The 23831-nt window shown below is 52.7% G+C and overlaps 1 protein-coding gene across 1 annotated transcript in view; it reads right to left on the bottom strand.

The window, feature by feature from the left end:
- Positions 1-23831, bottom strand: part of LOC140400218 (pyruvate carboxylase, mitochondrial-like) — a 606247-nt gene that overhangs the window by 107148 nt on the left and 475268 nt on the right. The window contains exons 8-9 of the mRNA XM_072489687.1: positions 16164-16408; positions 3968-4147 (exon numbers count right to left, since the gene is read on the bottom strand). Coding sequence (XP_072345788.1) covers positions 3968-4147; positions 16164-16408 — 425 coding nt within the window. The remainder of the gene's footprint in view (positions 1-3967; positions 4148-16163; positions 16409-23831) is intronic.

Raw genomic sequence — 23831 nt, 5'->3', positions numbered from 1 at the left:
GTGTGCGTGTTGGGGAGTGTGCGTGTTGGGGAGTGTGCGTGTTGGGGAGTGTGTGTGGTGTGTTGGGGAGTGTGCGTGTTGGGGAGTGTGCGTGTTGGGGAGTGTGCGTGTTGGGGAGTGTGTGTGTTGGGGAGTGTGTGTGTGTGTTGGGGAGTGTGGTGTGTTGGGGAGTGTGTGTGTTGGGGAGTGTGCGTGTTGGGGAGTGTGTGTGTTGGGGAGTGTGTGTGTTGGGGAGTGTGTGTGTGTGTTGGGGAGTGTGTGTGTGTGTTGGGGAGTGTGTGTGTTGGGGAGTGTGTGTGTTGGGGAGTGTGTGTGTGTGTTGGGGAGTGTGGTGTGTGTGTCTCTGTGTGTGAGAGCATGTATGTGTGTGTGAGCAACTCCCTCCTGACTGTATAGCGCTGTGCTGCCACCTCTGCTGATCTGTCCTGCCGGTGAGACAGGACACACCCAATAATGGTGATCAGGGTGTCTGGGAGACCGCCTGTGAGGTATGAGTCTGTGAGTGTGACTATGTCAGCCTGACCAGTCTGTGGGACACCTCTCCCAAACTTTGACACAAGCCCCCAGATGTTAGTGAGGAGGTCTTTGCAGTGTCGGGCGGGCTGCGTTCCCCGTTGTCGTTTCTGGTGCCTGGGCCGACGTTGGGTCGTCTGTGCTGTTTCATTCCTATTTATTGACAGTGTTGCGGTTGAATACAATTGAGTGGCTTGCTAGGCGGGGCGGTGGGGGCATTTAAGAGTCACCCATATTGCTGTGGGTCTGGAGTCACGTGTAGGCCAGACCCGGAAAGGACGGCAGATTTCCTTCCCTAAAGGACATTAGTGAAGCAGATGGGTTGTTACGACAATCGACAATGATCATCACTCGACTTTTAATTCCACATATTTATTCGATTCAATTTCCACCATCTGCCGTGACGGGATTTTGACCGGGGTCCCCAGCGAATTACCCGGAGTCTCAGGATCACCGTTCCGGTGCCAATCACCTCCGCATCTCAGTGCGAAGCGGCCTACCTCGTATCCTGAGACCGCAACCCTTTGTTCTGGACGCCCCTGAATCCAGTCTGTCCAGCCCCGTCAGACGTTTATACGTTTCAATTCAATCCCCTCCCATCCTTCTCAACTCCCAGTTGACCCAGTCCCGCCTCAGACGACGATCCTGTCATCCCAGGAGTGGACCTCCCGCTGCACTCCCTCTGTGGCAAGTATGTCCTTTCTCAGTGTTATGGGCCAGGGTTTAGAGAACCCCAAAGTGTATCACGGAGTTCACCTGACCCACAATGTTTACGAGATCGTGGTTACGGGGAGCACAAGGGCCCACTTTACAGGTGTGATGCAACAGAGATCTAAAGTATTTTTAAACAAAAACTATGTTTATTCTATGAATCCAGTTAACATTTTATAAACACACAGTAAACATCTTATCAACTACCAACACTGATACCTCCCCAGAGATACAGTACTCTATAGGTAACCCTTAGTAACTTTCCTAACAACATCCATAAGTCAAAGACCCTTTTTAACAAAGACAGTAGGTTTGCATGCCTTACAGAAACAGGTATTACTTTGAAATCATCAAGTGATCTGGAGACATTCTTTAGCATGCAGAGAGAGACCAAAATACACGTCCTTGGTTTGAATGCAGCTCTCCAACTGAAAACGCATCTAAAGCTCAGAGCCACATACAGCTTCCAGCTCAAAACGAAAGTAAAAAGCAGAGCCACAGCCCAGCTCCACCCACACACTGACATCACTGCAGCCACTTGAGAAGACAAACATTTCTGAAAGTGACATTCCCATGACACTCGGATACAGGTCAAAACTGCGCCCAATACGCCAGGTGTGGACTGCCAAGAGCCCAGTATGGCCGTAGTCAGACATCCTTGCTCCTGTCTTCAATTCCTCTCGCAGTGAAGGTCAACATGCCATTGACACATTTGCTGACGACACGACCATAGTGGGTCGGATCTTGAACAACGATGAGTCAGAGTACAGGATAGAGAACCTAGTGGAGTGGTGTAGCGACAACAATCTCTCCCTCAATGCCAGCAAAACTAAAGAGCTGGTCATTGACTTCAGGAAGCAAAGTACTGTACACACCCCTGTCAGCATCAACGGGGCCGAGGTGGAGATCATAGATTATCATAGAATTTACAGTGCAGAAGGAGGCCATTCGGCCCATCGAGTCTGCACCGGCTCTTGGAACGAGCACCCTACCCAAGCCCACGCCTCCACCCTATTCCCATAACCCAGTAACCCCACCCAGCACTAAGGGCAATTTTGGACACTAAGGATAATTTAGCATGGCCAATCCACCTAACCTGCACATCTTTGGACTGTGGGAGGAAACCGGAGCACCCGGAGGAAACCCACGCAGACACGGGGAGAACGTGCAGACTCCGCACAGACAGCGACCCAAGCCGGGAATCGAACCTGGGACCCTGGAGCTGTGAAGCAATCGTGCTAACCACTGTGCTATCGTGCTGCCCTACGATGGTTAGCAGCTTCAAATTCCTCGGGGTACACATCTCCAAAAATCTGTCCTGGTCCACCCACGTCGACGCTACCACCAAGAAAGCACAACAGCGCCTATACTCCCTCAGGAAACTAAGGAAATTCGGCATGTCCACATTGACTCTTACCAACTTTTACAGATGCACCATAGAAAGCATCCTATCGGGCAGCATCACAGCCTGGTATGGCAACTGCTCGGCCCAGGACCGCAAGAAACTTCAGAGAGTCGTGAACACAGCCCAGTCCATCACACAAACACAAATCCATTGACTCCATCTACACCTCCCGCTGCCTGGGGAAAGCGGGCAGCATAATCAAAGACCCCTCCCACCCGGCTTGCTCACTCTTCCAACTTCTTCCATCGGGCAGGCGGTACAGAAGTCTGAGAACACGCACGAACAGACTCAAAAACAGCTTCTTCCCCACTGTTACCCAAACGACCCTCTTATGGACCGATATGGGGCGGGATTCTGCGGGAATCGGCGGGAAGGAGCGACGTGAACCACTCCGGCGTCGGGCCGCCACGAAGGTGCGGAATCCTCCGCACCCTCAAGGGCTAGGCCGGCCCCGGAGTGGTCGGCAGGGAAGGGGCTTGGCGCCACACCAACCGGGCACCGAAGGGCCTCCGCCGGCCGGTGCGAGTTGGCGCAGGAGCTCCAGCGAGGGGTTCATCTCCGCGCCGGCCATCGCGGAGGAATAGAGGGCCCCCACGGCACAGGCCCGCCCGCCGATCGGTGGGTTCCGATCGCGGGCCAGGGCACCAAGGGGGCACCTCCCCGGGGCCAGATCCCCCCGCGCGCCCCCCCCCCCCGAGTCAGGTCCCGCCGGTATGAACCTGTCGTAACATACGCCGGCGGGACCGGCCGGCCACGTGGGCCGGAGAATCGCCGGGGGGGGGGGGGGGGGGGGCGCTGCTAGCGGCTGCCGACCAGCGCGGCGCGATTCCAACCCCGCCAAATCACTGGCGCAGGAGAATTCAGCAGCCGGCGGGGGGGCGGGATTCACGCCCCTGATCTCTTCACCCGAGGCCTGTGTATTCACATTGTGCATTTTATGTTTTGCCCTGTTATGTATTTTCTTTTCAGGTACAGAATGGTCTATTTGAGCTGCACACAGAACAATACTTTTCACTGCACCTCGGTACACGTGACCAAATCACAAAACCACACGTAACATTTAACCAATCCTACTTTTTCCAGCATTTTCTGTTTTTATTTCAGAGCCGGGATTCCTGTTTGCGGGTCTGCCCCGTTACCACTGCCAGCGAGGACTGAGAATCTGGCGTTCGGCCAAATCTCCGACTTGCTTTGCTTCCAGCGATCGGGGCCTCTGGGATCACGGGAGATGAGGAGCAACGAGGCCCCGAAGCGTTTGAACACGGGCACGGTTGGAGGCGCCCCTGCCGAACCGAGACAGCGAGAATAGTGGGGGGGGGGGGGGGGGAGACACCTTACCTTGCTGCGGAAAGGCTCGGGGAACCCTCCATGGGGGACTCCGATGTAGCCCTGCAGGAACTCCACCAGCGACTGAGGGAAGGACAGCTCGTCCGCGTCTTGTTCCACGTCCTCCCGGGTCAGGTTGTTCTGGACCATGAACTGTGCCAGGTCGCCCACAATCTTGGAGGAAGGGGTGACCTAGGAAGGGGGGCAGACAAAAGACAACCGATGAAAGGAAACCCGTATCCAGCCCTCCGCGCGGTCATTTCTACACGGGGAGAATGGAGGATGGGGATCGAAAGTCACGGAGAAAGTCCTCAGTGGGTCGGAAGCAGAATTTGAAGGTGTGAAGAAGCCCCCTTTCCCTCCCATTGCCACCAGTTTAAAAATTCTTACAATTCCAGCTTTCTGCTAAAAGGTCATTAACTCTGATCCTTGCCCCACAGAGGCTACCTGACCAGCTGTGCATTTCCAGCATATCACAGAATTTACAGTGCAGAAGGAGGCCATTCGGCCCATCGAGTCTGCACCAGCTCTTGGAAAGAGCACCCTACCCAAGGTCCACACCTCCACCCTATCCCCATAACCCAGTAACCCCACCCAACATTAAGGGCAATTTTGGATACTGAGGACAATTTATCATGGCCAATCCACCTAACCTGCACATCTTTGGACTGTGGGAGGAAACCGGAGCACCCGGAGGAAACCCACGCACACACGGGGAGGATGTGCAGACTCCGCATAGACGGTGACCCAAGCCGGAATCGAACCTGGGACCCTGGAGTGGTGAAGCAACTGTGCTAACCACTGTGCTACCGTGCTGCCCCTTGGATTTACAGCACCTGCGGTGTTTTGCTTTGGTGCTGAACTGCTTGACGTCGGGTTACTACTGCTCGATTGGGGAGGGTTCAGGCCCCGGATTGGGGCCCACAGATCATAAGACGTAGGAGCAGTAGTCAGCCATTCGGCCCATTGAGTCTGCTCTGCCATTCAATGAGATTGTGACTGATCTGATAGGACAACCCTCGACTCCACTTTCCCGCCTTATCCCCGTAACTCTCGATTCCCTCAGCGATTAAAATTCTGTCTCTCTCGGCCTTGACGATACGAACCAAAAAAATCCTTTTTTTTTGGATTTCGGCGGCAGCGGTGCGCAGGGGCCTTCTGGGAGGTGAGTAGTTAGTTTAAAAGCTCTTACCTTTACAGGAGCAGCCCTTTGGATTTCGGCGGCAGCGGTGCGCAGGGGCCTTCTTGGAGGTGAGTAGTGAGTTTAAAAACCTTACCTTTACAGGAGCAGCCCTTTGGATTTCGGCGGGAACCGGAAGTTCGACCTCTGGCAAGTCCCCCCCCCCCCCCCCCCAATAAATTCTGGTGGAGAGGAAACCCGAGACACTACACGTGTAGTGTCTCCCACCCACCCTCCTCCTCTAACCTAATAATAAGACCCATTGGTGTAAGGTAAGTGCCATATTATATTATTATATTATTAGCATTGTGCAGGCCAAGGATTGGAGGTGGAGGAGCAGTCTCTGTCAGCGAGAGAACCTGAGGACATCTCAGAAGGTAAGCAAGTGATTTTTACTTTTATACCTTTTTTTCAAATTGTGTGTGTCGGGGGGAAACTGAAGTGACATCACAGAAAAGCTGTGACCTGAGTGGCTGGTTGGGATTCTAACCTAAATTTTTTTGAGTATTTGGGAACTAATTAAACATAATAACTTAATTATAATTTAGAGGATATCTAAGCCAGAGATCGGAGGATATTATAGTTAGCTATCGCATTTCTATTAGAAATCTAGTGCTAGGAAACAGATAGTTGACAGTAACTTTGTAATTAAAAAAAAAGTATTTATATAAAAAAAAAGACAAATTTTAATTTTAATTAATTGACGCAATGTCAGTTAGAGGGGTGCTGTGCTCTGACTGTGAGATGTGGCAGGTCCGGGAGGCTTCCAGCGTCCCGGATGGCTTCATCTGCAGAAAGTGCACCCAACTGCAGCTCCTCACAGACCGCATGGTTCGGTTGGAGCAGCAATTGGATGCACTTAGGAGCATGCAGGTGGCGGAAAGCGTCATAGATCGCAGTTATGTAAGTGTGGTCACACCCAAGGTGCAGGCAGAGAAATGGGTGACCACCAGAAAGGGCAGGCAGTCAGTGCAGGAATCCCCTGTGGTTGTCCCCCTCTCGAACAGATATACCCCTTTGGATACTGTCGGGGGGGATAGCCTATCAGGGGAAAACAGCAGCAGCCAGAGCAGTGGCACCACGGCTGGCTCTGATGTTCAGAAGGGAGGGTCAAAGCGCAGAAGAGTAATAGTTATAGGGGACTCTATAGTCAGGGGAACAGATAGGCGCTTCTGTGGACGTGAAAGAGACTCCAGGATGGTATGTTGCCTCCCTGGTGCCAGGGTCCAGGATGTCTCCGAACGGGTAGAGGGAATCCTGAAGGGGGAGGGCAAACAGGTAGAGGTCGTTGTACATATTGGTACTAACGACATAGGCAGGAAGGGGCATGAGGTCCTGCAGCAGGAGTTCAGGGAGCTAGGCAGAAAGTTAAAAGACAGGACCTCGAGGGTTGTAATCTCGGGATTACTCCCTGTGCCACGTGCCAGTGAGGCGAGAAATAGGAAGATAGAGCAGACAAACACGTGGCTGAACAGCTGGTGTAGGAGGGAGGGTTTCCATTATCTGGACCACTGGGAGCTCTTCCGGGGCAGGTGTGACCTGTATAAGATGGACGGGTTGCATCTAAACCGGAGAGGCATAAATATCCTGGCCGCGAGATTTGCTAGTGTCACACGGGAGGGTTTAAACTAGTATGGCAGGGGGGTGGGCACGGGAGCAATAGGTCAGAAGGTGAGAGCGTTGAGGGAGAACTAGGGAATAGGGACAGTGTGGCTCTGAGGCAGAGCAGACGGGGAGAAGTTGCTGAACACAGCGGGTCTGGTGGCCTGAAGTGCATATGTTTTAATGCAAGGAGCATTACGGGTAAGGCAGATGAACTTAGAGCTTGGATTACTACTTGGAACTATGATGTTGTTGCCATTACAGAGACCTGGTTGAGGGAAGGGCAGGATTGGCAGCTAAACGTTCCAGGATTTAGATGTTTCAGGCGGGATAGAGGGGGAGGTAAAAGGGGAGGCGGAGTTGCGCTACTGGTTCGGGAGAATATCACAGCTGTACTGCGGGAGGACACCTCAGAGGACAGTGAGGCTATATGGGTAGAGATCAGGAATAAGAAGGGTGCAGTCACAATGTTGGGGGTTTACTACAGGCCTCCCAACAGCCAGCGGGAGATAGAGGAGCAGATAGGTAGACAGATTTTGGAAAAGAGTAAAAACAACAGGGTTGTGGTGATGGGAGACTTCAACTTCCCCAATATTGACTGGGACTCACTTAGTGCCAGGGGCTTAGACGGGGCAGAGTTTGTAAGGAGCATCCAGGAGGGCTTCTTAAAACAATATGTAAACAGTCCAACTAGGGAAGAGGCGGTACTGGACCTGGTATTGGGGAATGAGCCCGGCCAGGTGGTAGATGTTTCAGTAGGGGAGCATTTCGGTAACAGTGACCACAATTCAGTAAGTTTTAAAGTACTGGTGGACAAGGATAAGAGTGGTCCGAGGATGAATGTGCTAAATTGGGGGAAGGCTAATTATAACAATATTAGGCGGGAACTGAAGAACATAGATTGGGGGCGGATGTTTGAGGGCAAATCAACATCTGACATGTGGGAGGCTTTCAAGTGTCAGTTGATAGGAATACAGGACAGGCATGTTCCTGTGAGGAAGAAAGATAAATACGGCAATTTTCGGGAACCTTGGATGACGAATGATATTGTAGGCCTCGTCAAAAAGAAAAAGGAGGCATTTGTCAGGGCTAAAAGGCTGGGAACAGACGAAGCCTGTGTGGCATATAAGGAAAGTAGGAAGGAACTTAAGCAGGGAGTCAGGAGGGCTAGAAGGGGTCATGAAAAGTCATTGGCAAATAGGGTTAAGGAAAATCCCAAGGCTTTTTACACTTACATAAAAAGCAAGAGGGTAGCCAGGGAAAGGGTTGGCCCACTGAAGGATAGGCAAGGGAATCTATGTGTGGAGCCAGAGGAAATGGGCGAGGTACTAAATGAATACTTTGCATCAGTATTCACCAAAGAGAAGGAATTGGTAGATGTTGAGTCTGGAGAAGGGGGTGTAGATAGCCTGGGTCACATTGTGATCCAAAAAGACGAGGTGTTGGGTGTCTTAAAAAATATTAAGGTAGATAAGTCCCCAGGGCCGGATGGGATCTACCCCAGAATACTGAAGGAGGCTGGAGAGGAAATTGCTGAGGCCTTGACAGAAATCTTTGGATCCTCGCTGTCTTCAGGGGATGTCCCGGAGGACTGGAGAATAGCCAATGTTGTTCCTCTGTTTAAGAAGGGTGGCAGGGATAATCCCGGGAACTACAGGCCGGTGAGCCTTACTTCAGTGGTAGGGAAATTACTGGAGAGAATTCTTCGAGACAGGATCTACTCCCATTTGGAAGCAAATGGACGTATTAGTGAGAGGCAGCACGGTTTTGTGAAGGGGAGGTCGTGTCTCACTAACTTGATAGAGTTTTTCGAGGAGGTCACTAAGATGATTGATGCAGGTAGGGCAGTAGATGTTGTCTATATGGACTTCAGTAAGGCCTTTGACAAGGTCCCTCATGGTAGACTAGTACAAAAGGTGAAGTCACACGGGATCAGGGGTGAACTGGCAAGGTGGATACAGAACTGGCTAGGCCATAGAAGGCAGAGGGTAGCAATGGAGGGATGCTTTTCTAATTGGAGGGCTGTGACCAGTGGTGTTCCACAGGGATCAGTGCTGGGACCTTTGCTCTTTGTAGTATATATAAATGATTTGGAGGAAAATGTAACTGGTCTGATTAGTAAGTTTGCAGACGACACAAAGGTTGGTGGAATTGCGGATAGCGATGAGGACTGTCTGAGGATACAGCAGGATTTAGATTGTCTGGAGACTTGGGCGGAGAGATGGCAGATGGAGTTTAACCTGGACAAATGTGAGGTAATGCATTTTGGAAGGGCTAATGCAGGTAGGGAATATACAGTGAATGGTAGAACCCTCAAGAGTATTGAAAGTCAAAGAGATCTAGGAGTACAGGTCCACAGATCACTGAAAGGGGCTACACAGGTGGAGAAGGTAGTCAAGAAGGCATACGGCATGCTTGCCTTCATTGGCCGGGGCATTGAGTATAAGAATTGGCAAGTCATGTTGCAGCTGTATAGAACCTTAGTTAGGCCACACTTGGAGTATAGTGTTCAATTCTGGTCGCCACACTACCAGAAGGATGTGGAGGCTTTAGAGAGGGTGCAGAAGAGATTTACCAGAATGTTGCCTGGTATGGAGGGCATAAGCTATGAGGAGCGATTGAATAAACTCGGTTTGTTCTCACTGGAACGAAGGAGGTTGAGGGGCGACCTGATAGAGGTATACAAAATTATGAGGGGCATAGACAGAGTGGATAGTCAGAGGCTTTTCCCCAGGGTAGAGGGGTCAATTACTAGGGGGCATAGGTTTAAGGTGAGAGGGGCAAGGTTTAGAGTAGATGTACGAGGCAAGTTTTTTACGCAGAGGGTAGTGGGTGCCTGGAACTCGCTACCGGAGGAGGTAGTGGAAGCGGGGACGATAGGGACATTTAAGGGGCATCTTGACAAATATATGAATAGGATGGGAATAGAAGGATACGGACCCAGGAAGTGTAGAAGATTGTAGTTTAGTCGGGCAGTATGGTCGGCACGGGCTTGGAGGGCCGAAGGGCCTGTTCCTGTGCTGTGCATTTCTTTGTTCTTTGTTCTTTGTTCTTTGAACCAGCCGCTACAGCTCTCTGCGGTAAAGAATTCCACAGATTCAATCCCCTCTGAGAGAAGACACTTCTTCAGTGTTTCCCTCACTACCCCCTCCTCTAACCAAAAAAAAAACAACCGCTGTAAAGATCAAGAGGAAGGCGCGAGGGCAGGTAGAAGTAGAAAGAAGTTGAACCGTGACGTCACAGCCTGCAGGTAAGGGATTGTCTGGTGACTGGGAAGTAGTTTTTCCTTTATTTTCCCTCAGGTGTTATCGTGCAGGGGCAGAGGTTGCTGAGTGAGTGTTTGCTGAGAAGGGGAGTGAATAACAGGTTAGCTCTTTCTTTTTCTTTTTTTGTCTAGAGGGGATGGCAGGGAAGGTAGTGCAATGTTCCTCCTGCAGAGTGTTTGAGGTGAGGGACGCCGTCAGTATCCCTGCTGATTTCATCTGTGGGAAGTGCACCCATCTCCAGCTCCTCAGAAACCGTGTTAGGGAACTGGAGCTGGATGAATTTCGGATCATTCGGGAGGCAGAGGTGGTCATAGATAGAAGCTTCAGGGATGTAGTTACTCCGAAGAATAAAGATAGATGGGTGACGGTGAGAGGGACTGGGAAGAAGCAGTCAGTACAGGGATCCCCTGTGGTCGTTCCCCTTAGTAACAAGTAGACCGCTTTGGATACTGTTGGGGGGGGGGACTTACCAGGGGTAAGCCATGGGGTACAGGTCTCTGGCACAGAGTCTGTCCCTGTTGCTCAGAAGGGAAGGGGGTGTGAGGAGTAGAGCAGTAGTCATTGGAGACTCCATAGTTAGGGGGATAGATAGGAGATTCTGTGGGAACGAGAGAGACTCACGTTTGGTATGTTGCCTCCCAGGTGCCAGGGTGCGTGATGTCTCGGATCGTGTTTTCGGGATCCTTAAGGGGGAGGGGGAGCAGCCCCAAGTCGTGGTCCACATAGGTACCAACAACATAGGTAGGAAAAGGGATAGGGATGTAAGGCAGGAATTCAGGGAGCTCGGGTGGAAACTTAGATCTAGGATAAACAGAGTTATTATCTCTGGGTTGTTACTCGTGCCACGTACTAGCGAGACGAGGAATAGGGAGAGAGAGGAGTTGAACATGTGGCTACAGGGATGGTGCAGGAGGGAGGGTTTCAGATTTCTGGATAATTGGGGCTCATTCTGGGGTCGGTGGGACCTCTACAAACGGGTCTACACCTGGACCAGAGGGGTACCAATATCCTGGGGGGGAAATTTGCTGATGCTCTTCGGGAGGGTTTAAACTAGTTCAGCAGGGGCTTGGGAACCTGAATTGTAGCTCCAGTATACAGGAGGTTGAGAGTAGTGAGGTCCTGAGTAAGGTTTCAAAGTTGCAGGAGTGTACCGGCAGGCAGGAAGGTGGTTTAAAAGTGTGTCTTCTTCAATGCCAGGAGCATCCGGAATAACGTGGGTGAACTTGCGGCATGGGTTGGTACCTGGGACTTCGATGTTGTGGCCATTTCGGAGACATGGATAGAGCAGGGACAGGAATGGTTGTTGCTGGTGCCGGGGTTTAGATATTTCAGTAAGCTCAGGGAAGGTGGTAAAAGAGGGGGAGGGGTGGCATTGTTAGTCAAGGACAGTATTACGGTGGCAGAAAGGACGTTTGATGAGGACTCGTCTACTGAGGTAGTATGGGCTGAGGTTAGAAACAGGAAAGGAGAGGTTACCCTGTTAGGGGTTTTCTATAGGCCTCCGAAAAGTTCCAGAGATGTAGAGGAAAGGATTGCAAAGATGATTCTGGATAGGAGCGAAAGCAACAGGGTAGTTGTTATGGGGGACTTAACTTTCCAAATATTGACTGGAAACGCTATAGTTCGAGTACATTAGATGGGTCCGTTTTTGTCCAATGTGTGCAGGAGGGTTTCCTGACACAGTATGTAGATAGGCCAACGAGAGGCGAGGCCATATTGGATTTGGTACTGGGTAATGAACCAGGACAGGTGTTAGATTTGGAGGTAGGTGAGCACTTTGGTGATAGTGACCACAATTCGATTACGTTTACTTTAGTGATGGAAAGGGATAGGTATATACAGCAGGGCAAGAGTTATATCTGGGGGAAAGGCAATTGTGATGCGATGAGGCATGACTTAGGATGCATCGGATGGAGAGGAAAACTGCAGGGGATGGGCACAATGGAAATGTGGAGCTTGTTCAAGGAACAGCTACTGCGTGTCCTGGATAAGTATGTGCCTGTCACCGGGTGTCGCTATATGCGGATGACCTGTTGCTGTACGTGGCGGATCCAATGGAGGGGATGGTGGAGGTCATGCAGACTCTAAGGGAGTTTGGGGAGTTTTCGGGCTATAAGCTCAATGTAGGGAAGAGTGAGCTCTTTGTATTACAGGCGGAGGACCAAGAAAGAGGGATAGGGGACCTACCGCTGAGGAGGGCGGAGGGGAGCTTTCGGTATCTGGGGATCCAGATAGCCAGGAGTTGGGGGGCCCGACAGAAACTGAATCTGACGAGGTTGGCGGAGCAAATGGAGGAGGATTTCAAAAGATGGGACATGTTACCGCTCTCACTGGCGGGTAGAGTGCAGTTGGTCAAAATGGTGGTCCTTCCGAGGTTTCTGTTTGTGTTTCAGTGCCTTCCCATCGTGATCACGAAGGCCTTTTTTAAGAGAGTAGGCAGGAGTATTATGGGGTTTGTGTGGGCGAATAAGACCCCGAGGGTAAGGAGAGGGTTCCTGGAACGCAGTAGGGACCGAGGAGAATTGGCGCTGCCAAACCTGGGGAGCTACTACTGGGCAGCAAATGTGGCGATGATCCGCAAGTGGGTTATGGAGGGAGAGGGGGAGGCATGGAAGAGGATGGAGATGGCGTCCTGTAAAGGAACGAGCCTGGGGGCGTTGGTGACGGCACCGCTGCCGCTCTCGCCGACAAAGTATACCACGAGCCCGGTGGTGGCGGCAACGCTAAGGATCTGGGGCCAGTGGAGACGGCACCGGGGTGCAATGGGAGCATCGGTGTGGTCCCCGATCAGGGGTAACCACCGGTTTGTCCCGGGGAAGATGTTCCAGAGCTGGCATCGGGCGGGGATTGGAAGAATGGGAGACCTGTTCATCGACGGGACGTTTGCGAGCCTAGGGGCACTGGAGGAGAAGTTCGAGTTACCCCCGGGACTTGCCTTTAGATATATGCAGGTGAGGGCTTTTGTGAGGTGACAGGTGAGGGAATTCCCGTTGCTCCCGGCACAAGGAGTTCAAGACAGGGTGATCTCGGGTGTATGGGTCGGGGAGGGCAAGGTGTCGGAAATACACCAGGAGTTGAAAGAAGAGGGGGAAGCGCTGGTAGAAGAGTTGAAGGGTAAATGGGAGGAGGAGCTGGGGGAGGAGATCGAGGAAGGTCTGTGGGCTGATGCCCTAGGTAGGGTTAATTCCTCCTCCTCGTGTGCCAGGCTCAGCCTGATACAATTTAAGGTGGTCCACAGAGCGCACTGGACGGGGGCGAGGTTGAGTAGGTTCTTTGGGGTAGAGGACAGATGTGGAAGGTGTTCAGGGAGTCCGGCGAACCATGTCCACATGTTTTGGTCATGCCCGGCACTGGAGGTGTTCTGGAAAGGAGTGGCGGGAGCAATATCTCAGGTGGTGAAAGTCCGGGTCAAGCCAAGCTGGGGGCTAGCAATATTTGGAGTAGTGGACGAACCGGGAGTGCAGGAGGCGAAAGAGGCTGGCATTCTGGCCTTTGTGTCCCGAGTAGCCCGGCGAAGGATCTTGCTAATGTGGAAGGAGGCGAAGCCCCCCAGCCTGGAGGCCTGGATAAATGATATGGCTGGGTTCATAAAGTTGGAGAGGATTAAGTTCGCCTTGAGAGGGTCTGCGCAGGGGTTCTACAGGCGGTGGCAACCGTTCCTAGGCTATCTCGTGGAGCGTTAGAGGAAGGTCGGTCAGCAGCAGCAGCAACCTTGGGGGGGGGGGGGGGAACGACACGTCCTGGGAGGGGGTGGGGGGAGGGGGTGGGTGGGAAGGGGGGGACTACCTGGGAGGGTGGATGAGCAAGAGATAACATGAAGGGTTGGGGAAACTGGCACGTACGGGTGAGGGCCAGTGTACAAAGCTGTGTAAATATATCATTTTGCCATGTATATATCTTGCTCTGCGCGATTTCTCGGTTTTATTTGTTACGGTGGGGGGGGAGGTTATTGTTTGTAAGGGAGAAAAATTGTGTTAAAAAACTTTAATAAATATTTTTTTTTAAAAAAGTATGTACCTGTCAGGCAGGGAGGAAGTGGTCGAGCGAGGGAACCGTGGTTTACTAAAGCAGTTGAAACACTTGCCAAGAGGAAGAAGGAGGCTTATGTAAAGATGAGACATGAAGGTTCAGTTAGGGTGCTCGAGTTACAAGTTAGCTAGGAAGGACCTAAAGAGAGAGCTAAGAAGAGCCAGGAGGGGACATGAGAAGTCTTTGGCAGGTAGGATCAAGGATAACCCTAAAGCTTTCTATAGATATGTCAGGAATAAAAGAATGACTAGGGTAAGAGTAGGTCCAGTCAAGGACAGTAGTGGGAAGTTGTGCGTGGAGTCCGAGGACATAGGAGAGTTGTTAAATGAATATTTTTTGTCAGTATTCACACAGGAAAAAGACAATGTTGTCGAGGAGAATACTGAGATTCAGGCTACTAGACTAGAAGGGCTTGAGGTTCATAGGGAAGAGGTGTAAGCAATTCTGGAAAGTGTGAAAATAGATAAGTCCCCTGGGCGGATGGGATTTATCCTAGGATTCTATGGGAAGCTAGGGAGGAGATTGCTGAGCCTTTGGCTTTGATCTTTAAGTCATCTTTGTCTACAGGAATAGTGCCAGAAGACTGGAGGATAGCAAATGTTGTCCCCTTGGTCAAGAAGGGGAGTAGAGACAACTCCGGTAACTATAGACCAGTGAGCCTTACTTCTGTTGTGGGCAAAATCTTGGAAAGGTTTATAAGAGAGAGGATGTATAATCATCTGGAAAGGAATAATTTGATTAGAGATAGTCAACACGGTTTTGTGAAGGGTAGGTCGTGCCTCACAAACCTTATTGAGTTCTTTGAGAAGGTGACCAAACAGGTGGATGAGGGTAAAGCAATTGATGTGGTGTATATGGATTTCAGTAAAGTGTTTGATAAGGTTCCCCACGGTAAGCTACTGCAGAAAATACGGAGGCATGGGATTCAGGGTGATTTAGCAGTTTGGATCAGAAATTGGCTAGCTGGAAGATAAAGGGTGGTGGTTGATGGGAAATGTTCAGACTGGAGTCCAGTTACTAGTGGTGTACCACAAGGATCTGTTTTGGGGCCACTGCTGTTTGTCATTTTTATAAATGACCTGGAGGAGGGCGTAGAAGGATGGGTGAGTAAATTTGCAGATGACACTAAAGTCGGTGGAGTTGTGGACAGTGCGGAAGGATGTTACAAGTTACAGAGGGACATGGAAAAGCTGCAGCGCTGGGCTGAGAGGTGGCAAATGGAGTTTAATGCAGAAAAGTGTGAGGTGATTCATTTTGGAAGGAATAACAGGAAGACAGAGTACTGAGCTAATGGTAAGATTCTTGGTAGTGTGGATGAGCAGAGAGATCTCGGTGTCCATGTACATAGATCCCTGAAAGTTGCCACCCAGGTTGATAGGGTTGTTAAGAAGGCGTACGGTGTGTTAGCTCTTATTGGTAGAGGGATTGAGTTTCGGAGCCATGAGGTCATGTTGCAGCTGTACAAAACACTGGTGCGGCCGCATTTGGAGTATTGCGTGCAATTCTGGTCGCCGCATTATAGGAAGGATGTGGAAGCATTGGAAAGGGTGCAGAGGAGATTTACCAGGATGTTGCCTGGTATGGAGGGAAAATCTTATGAGGAAAGGCTGAGGGACTTGAGGCTGTTTTCGTTCGAGAGAAGAAGGTTAAGAGGTGACTTAATTGAGGCATACAAGATGATCAGAGGATTGGATAGGGTGGACAGTGAGAGCCTTTTTCCTCGGATGGTGATGTCTAGCACGAGGGGACGTAGCTTTAAATTGAGCGGAGATATAGGACAGATGTCAGAGGTAGGTTCTTTACTCAGAGAATAGTAAGGGCGTGGAATGCCCTGCCTGCAACAGTAGTGGACTTGCCATCACTAAGGGCATTCAAATGGTCATTGGATAGACATATGGACGATAAGGGAATAGTGTAGATGGGCTTTAGAGTGGTTTCACAGGTCGGCGCAACATCGAGGGCCGAAAGGCCTGTACTGCGCTGTAATGTTCTATGTTCTCAGAAATTCCTCCTCATCTCTGTCTGAAATGCACCCCCCGCCCCCCCCCTCACCCGGAGATTGTGCCCTCTGACCCCAGACTCTCCCACAAGGTGTGGGGGGAAACAGCCGGGAAGGATTTGCGAGCCTCACCTTTATCAAGTCTCCGAGCAGTTTGTTCGCCTCCGTGTAGGCCTTCTTCACCGCCTTGAACTTGTTGCCCAGGCCCATGCTGTGGGCCTGGAAGTGCAGGTTGGTGTACTGCCCGCCGGGGATCTCGTTCTCGTACACGTCCGCGTTGCCCGATTTCATGGTGGCCGTGCAGTCAAACGGGGCGTAGATCTGGCGGGTCACCTCCCAGTATTCATTGTAGTCGTAGACGTTCTGCAGGTCTATACCTGGAGTGGGGGGTCAGAGCGGAGGCCGACAAGTTAGTTTAGCTCCGGTTTACAGCCGAAAGAAATCTTGGCACAACACCAAAATCTAGGAAGGACGTCAAGGCCTTGGACAAGGTGCAGAGCAGGATCGGAGATCTGGGGCTTAGACCATAAAAACATACGGGGCTGGAGTCTCCGATTCCAAAATCGGCGGCGAAACCTTCCCGATTCCGGGACTGGTGAGGAGCTACCAGCGGCGGTGGGTGGAACACCTGGCCCCCCGTGCCAAAAACAGCCGCGCATGCGCAGGGCGGCGACTTGCAGCGGTCGGGCCGTACAACATGGCACCCGGCCGTGCCCGGTCCCAACCTGCCAAACACTGCCCCACAGGAAGAGCCCCCCCCCCCCCCCCCCCCCCCCCCGTGGAAGCCCCCCGACCAGCGGCACAGCTCCAGGCTGTCTGCGGCGGTGGTGGACACAGTCCGCGGCCGCCATGCCGGGTTCCCGAGCGCTCAGATCGCACGTCAACCGCGCGGTCGGAAACTCGGCCCGATTGGGGGGGGGGGTGGTAGGGCCTTCCGATGACCCGCCAACGCTGCGCGGCGCGATGATGCCGGCTTAGAGGGGGCGGAGAGTCGAAAACCGGCGTCAAACCGACGCCGCGGCGGATTTGGGCGTCGGAAGGCATTCTCCGCCCGATCGGCAATTACGATATCGGCAGTCAGGCAACGGAGAATCCCGCCCAAGACGGGCAAAGAGATATTGCCCATTCGGCCCATCAAGTCTGCTCCGCCAATCAATGAGATCGTCACCAATCTGGTGGGATAATCCTCGATTCCACTTTCCCGCCTTATTCCCGTAACCCTCGATTCCCTCACCCATCAAAAATCCGTCTCGCTCGGCCTCGAACACACTTAACGCCCCGGCCTCTACTGCTCTCTGCGGTAAACAATTCCACAGATTCACTGCCCTCTGAGAGAAGAAATTCCTCCCCCTCACTCTGAGATTACTCCCTCTGGTCCCAGACTCCCCCACAAGAGGAAACATCCTCTCAGCATCTCCCCTGTCGAGGCCCCCCCCGCCCCCCCCCCCCCCCCCCCGAGAATCCTCTATGCCTCAATAAGGTCGCCTCTCATTCTTCTAAACTCCCAATGAGTACAGGCTCCGGCCTACTCAACCTCTCCTCAGGAGAAAATCCCTCCACACCCGGGATCGACTGAGTGATCCTCCTCCGGGCCGCCTCCGATGCCAGTCCACCTTTCCTGGGATAAGTGTATTTGCACTCAATAAATGTGGGAGAGGCTGGGGAAACTATGATTGTTCTCATTAGAGCAGAGAAGGTTCGCAGGAGAGATTTAATCGAGGCGTTCAAAATCACAAGGGGTTTCGATGAGAGTAAACAAAGAACAAAGAAATGTACAGCACAGGAACAGGCCCTTCGGCCCTCCAAGCCCGTGCAGACCATGCTGCCCGTCTAAACTACAATCTTCTACACTTCCTGGGTCCGTATCCCTCTATTCCCATCCTTTTCATATATTTGTCAAGATGCCCCTTAAATGTCCCTATCGTCCCTGCTTCCACCACCTCCTCCGGTAGCGAGTTCCAGGCACCCACTACCCTCTGCGTAAAAAACTTGCCTCGTACATCTACTCTAAACCTTGCCCCTCGCACCTTAAACCTATGCCCCCTAGTAATTGACCCCTCTACCCCGGGGAAAAGCCTAGGACAAGGGAGGAAGTGTTTCCACTTGGCAGGAAGGTGTGGGGGAACCAGAGAGGGGCACCGATCGAAGGGAATCGGAGGTAGTGAGGGATCCTTCACGCAGTGAGTTGCTAGTGATCGGGAAGACGCTGGCTGAAAGGGCAGCGGGAGCGGATTCAACAGGAACGTTCAAAAAGGAGCGGCGTTGGAGGAATGCTTAGCCAGAAACATTGCAGAGCTTGGATTTGGGTTAATTCAATGCCTGTTTGAGACCAGCATGGACGGGATTGACCGAATGGCCACGTTCTCAGTTGTATGATTTAGGATTCCAACATCCTGAATTCAGGAATTGCTCTCCGTGTGGTCAGGAGGATGTTGTGCTTTGGGCGAGGAGGGGGAAACAGGGGGCGGGATTCTCCCCTACCCGGCGGGGCGGGGGGTCCCGGCGTGATGGAGTGGCGGGAACCACTCCGGCGTCGGGCCGCCCCAAAGCTGCGGAATTCTCCGCACCTTTAGGGGCCAAGCCCTCACCTTGAGGGGCGAGGCCCGCGTCGGAGTGGTTTCCGCTTCGCCGGCTGCCGCTGAAAGGTCTTCGGCAGGCGACGCATGCGCGGGAGCGTCAGCGGCCGCTCACGGCATCCCCCGCGCATGCGCAGGGGGAGGGGGTCTCTTCTGCCATAGTGGAGACCGCGGCGAAGGCGGAAGAAAAAGAGACCCCCCACGGCACAGGCCCGCCCGCGGATCGGTGGGCCCCGATCACGGGCCAGGCCACCGTGGGGGCACCCCCGGGGCCAGATCGCCCCGCGCCCGCGCCCCCCCCCCCAGGACCCCGGAGCCTGCCCGCGCCACCTTGTCCCGCCGTTCAAAAGGTGGTTTAATCCACGCCGGCTGGCGAGGGTTGACTGCGGCGGGACTTCGGCCCATCGCGGGCCGGAGAATCGCCGGGGGTGGGCCCGCCGACCGGTGCGATTCCCGCCCCCGCCAAATCTCTGGTGGCGAAGAATTCGGGACACGGCGGGGGGCGGGATTCACGCCAGCCCCCGGCGATTCTCCGACCCGGTGGGGGGTCGGAGAATCGTGCCCAGGATGTTTTGCGGTTCACCAACGCTCGGCATCCTGCTTAAAAATAGACACGACCTTCACCAGTGCCGGGTTTTCCATCTGAAAGAGTTTTCATCGCCACCATCGGAGTTCACGGAAGCTCCCACAATCCGTTAGCAGAGTGTCGGAGGCACGAAACAATTCTGATCGGCCCAAAAGGGCGGCATGGTGGTTAGCACCCTTGCCTCACAGCGCCAGGGTCCCAGGTTCGATTCCGGCCTCAGGTGACTGTGTGGAGTTTGCACGTTCTCCCCGTGTCTGCGTGGGTTTCCTGTTTCCTCCCACAGTCAACTTTTACAGGTGCACCAGAGAAAGCATCCTATCGGGCTGCATCACAGCCTGGTATGGCAACTGCTCGACCCAAGACCGCAAGAAACTACAGAGAGTCGTGAACACCGCCCAGTCCATCACACGAACCTGCCTCCCATCCAATTGACTCCATTCTACACCTCCCGCTGCCTGGGGAAAGCGGGCAGCACAATCAAAGACCCCTCCCACCCGGCTTACTCACTCTTCCAACTTCTTCCATCGGGCAGGAGATACAGAAGTCTGAGAACACGCACGAACAGACTCAAAAACAGCTTCTTCCCCGCTGCTACCAGACTCTTAAACAACCCTCTTATGGACTGACCTCATTAACACTACACCCTGTATGCTTCACCCGATGCCGGTGTTATGTAGTTACATTGTGTATCTTGTGCTGCCCTATTATGTATTTTCTTTTATTCCCTTTTCTTCCCATGTACTTAATGATCTGTTGAGCTGCTCGCAGAAAAATACTTTTCACCGTACGTCGGTACACGTGACAATAAACAAAATCCAATCCAATCCAAAGATGTGCAGGTTAGGTGGATTGGCAAATCTGCCCCTTAGTGTCCAAAGGTCAGGGGGCTCTTTCAGAAAGTGGGTGCTGACTCGATGGGCCGAATGGCCTCCTTCTGCACTGTGGGGATTCTGTGGAAGTTCCCCAGGTGACACTGGAAAACACTTTCCCACAATCCATCGACACTCCCAGACACCCTCTCGATCCGGAGCAATGCCACATGGGAGGTGTCAGATATACATCCATTAAATGAAGATGTGTACTGAACAGCACAAGGAGAGAGGAGGGAGAGAGAGAGAGAGAGAGAGAGAGGAGTGAGGGGAGGAGAGAGACAGAGGCACACAGATAGAGAGAGACAGAGAGAGAGGATGGAGAGCGGAGGGAGAAACAGACAGAGAGGAGGGAGAGAGTTAGAGAGAGGAGAGTGTGAGACGGAGAGAGAGAGAGAGAAAGGGAGGAGTGAGGGGGGGGGGGGTAGAGAGACAGAGGAGCGAGACAGGGAGAGAGAGCGAGACACACAGACAGAGCGAGAAGAGGGAGAGACAGACAGAGAGGGGAGGGAGAGAGTGAGAGAGAGAGTGAGAGGGAGGGAGAGGGAGGGTCTTTGCGCTCTCCCTGAGCTCAGAACGTGCTGTGGCCTACAATCGGGCCTGGAACCGAGATAAGTTACTTCAGGTTACGCACAAAACTATCTCTGTGCCAGAATACTGCATTCTACAAACATCCCCTCATCCGCCGAACGGCACTCGGCCCCGACATCAGGCACCAAGATTACACCAAGGCATCTTCACAGGAAATGGATAACAGTAAAGGTCACATTTCTGGCAGGTCAGTCAGCGCCGGTCAGGAAAGATTTGCATTTCTATAGCGCCTTTCACGTCCCCTCCCCTCAGCATGTCCCAAAGCGTTTCACAGCCAATCAAGTGCAGCCAATTTGTGCAAAGCAAGATTCCACAGGCGATCACATGACCAGTTTCAATGCGGTTGGTTGAGGGATAGATATTGGGCGCGGGAGAACTCCCTTCCTCGCTACCTCACCCTGCTCTTCTGCCAACTTTGGCCGTGGAATCTTTAGCTATTACTGTCTGAGGTGGGAGGGGTGGGAGGTGAGAGGTGGGAGGTGAGAGGTGGGAGGTGAGAGGTGGGAGGTGAGGGTCAATCGGCTCGGTGGGAGGGGGGGGGGGGCGTTGCTGGCTCTAAGCCCAGCGTTCGTTGCCGTCCCCAATTACCCCTAATGATGGGTGAGCCGCCATCTTGAACCCGCTGCAGTCCCCGTGTGGTGTAGGTACACCCACCGTGCTGTCAGGGAGGGAGTTCCAGTATTCTGACCCCAGCCACAGTGAAGGAACGGCCGATATATTTGCGAGTCGGGATGGCGAGCGGCTCGGAGGGAGGGGGGGAACTTGCAGGCGGGGGTGTTCCCCGTGCGTCTGCTGCTGCCTCGTCCTTCTAGACGGTAGAGGTTTCGGGTTTGGAAGGTGCTGTCGAAGGAGCCTCGGCGAGTGGCTTCGAATCCATTTCAGAGCGTGTTTCGGAACCGACCACCTAAACTGTGGATGTCGAGTCACACAAACAAGGCCATAAGGAACAGCAGGAGGCCATTCGGCCCTTCCAGCCTGCTCCGCCCCATAATCAGATCCAATGTTCACCAAGTTACGATAGTGACATTTAAGGGGCATCTTGACAAATACATGAATAGGATGGGAATAGAAGGATACGGACCCAGGAAGTGTAGAAGATTGTAGTTTAGTCGGGCAGCATGGTCGGCACGGGCTTGGAGGGCCGAAGGGCCTGTTCCTGTGCTGTACATTTCTTTGTTCTTTGTTCTAAGTTCACTTGTTCTGCCTTAACTCCGTAACCCTCCATCCCCCTGACACGTAGGAAAGTTTTTAATAGCAACCAATTCCGGTTGCCATGGTAACTATTACTGGCAGGAGCTTTCAATGCCTGGAGGGGGGGATCGGTGAATCTTCAGTTCGCAGTGATTGCCGATTGCACAAGTCTACATCGCCATCAGAAGTGATACATGGTACACATGGGGCCTTACTATCAGGCCATTACTCAAACCGAGGATCCCAGGCCACACCCCAACAGGGGCTTGTGTAATATCCCGCACGGGGTGGGAACGATTATCTTCCACCGGTACTCGCGCACTACGACTCGTCTTCCAGTCAGGCACTGACCAAGGGGAGGCCTAATAGGGATCTACCGGGAGTTGTACATACCGTAATTTGTAAATAAACCAAAGTTATTTCTTCTTACTCAATGTGGATGCCTTACTAAACTGGCGACGAGGATTAAACTGGTCTGCCGTCGGCGCTACACCCAGGTTGGAACCAAGTATTTCGCCGTGCCTCTGTTTGGCCGATTGGATGTTTTGGCCCCCGGTGTTGAAGACAGGAAGCAGCGCGCAGAACGGACGCGTTACCTTTTCCGGAGAACGGGCGCCAGGCGATCATAGCGTTGACGGTTCAGAACGATCAGGAGTCTTGCACCCGGCGGCGCCAGGCGCTCACTCATTCGACCGACTTGTGGCGCAACATTTGAACCCGAACCCAACAGCGGCCGTTCAAGGGTATCCTTTTAATACGGCGGAGAAGTCCCCCCGGTGAGTCCGCTACCGAGTTAATGCCGCGGCCACGGAAGACAGCAGAGTTTTGTGAGCATGGAACTGCTTTAGACGACATGCTCCGCGATCGTTTGGCCTGCATTATAAATGACGTGGAGACACAATAAAAGCGTTTGGGTGAAACCTCCCTGACCTTTTAACAGGCGCTACGGATCTCTTTGTCCCGAGAGCGCGCAGAACACGGCGTCCAAGAAATGCAAGGGCGGGTGGTAAATGTTTGGGGGTGACGCCAACCTCACGGTCCGGAACGACTACTGCGGCGACTCCGAAAGAGAGAATGCTGGAAAATCTCAGCAGGTCTGGCAGCATCTGTCGGGAGAGAAAAGAGCTAACGTTTCGAGTCCGATGACTCTTGGTCAAAGCTAACAGACAGAGAAAGTGGGAAATATTTATACTGTGGAGTGAGAATGAAAGATGAGTCATAGCCACAGAAACCCAGGGAAACCGGGTGCTAATGGCCACAGAAACCAAGGGAACAGAGTGCTAATGACAGTCCCCAGAGAGAACAAAAGGTCAAACAGCAGAGAAAGATGCCCTTGTACGAACGGGATATGGCGCTCGACTCATCGATCGACAGTTCCAACGCGCCACAACAAAAAACCGGACCGACCTCCTCAGAAGACAAACATGGCACACAACCGACAGAATACCCTTCATCGTCCCCTACTTTCCCGGAGCGGAGAAACTACAACATCTTCTTCACAGCCTTCAACACGTCATTGATGACGATGAACATCTTGCCAAGGTCATCCCCACACCCCCACCACTTGCCTTCAAACAACCGTGCAACCTCAAACGAACCATTGTTTGCAGCAAACTACCCAGTCTTCAGAACAGTGACCACGACACCACACAACCCTGCCATGGCAATCTCTGCAAGACGTGCCAGATCATCGACATGGATACCACCATTACACACGAGAACACCACCCACCAGGTACGCGGTACATACTCGTGCGACTCGGCCAACGTTGTCTACCTCATACGCTGCAGGAAAGGATGTCCCGAAGCGTGGTACATTGGCAAGACCATGCAGACGCTGCGACAACGAATGAACGGACATCGCGCGACAATCACCAGGCAGGAATGTTCCCTTCCAGTCGGGGAACACTTCAGCAGTCAAGGGCATTCAGCCTCTGATCTCCGGGTAAGCGTTCTCCAAGGCGGCCTTCAGGACGCGCGACAACGCA

This window comes from Scyliorhinus torazame, chromosome 24 (genome assembly GCF_047496885.1).
Source record: "Scyliorhinus torazame isolate Kashiwa2021f chromosome 24, sScyTor2.1, whole genome shotgun sequence".
In the NCBI taxonomy this organism is placed as follows: domain Eukaryota; kingdom Metazoa; phylum Chordata; class Chondrichthyes; order Carcharhiniformes; family Scyliorhinidae; genus Scyliorhinus; species Scyliorhinus torazame.
Note: the sequence above shows the minus strand (reverse complement) of the source record. Positions and strands in the feature narration are given on the sequence as shown.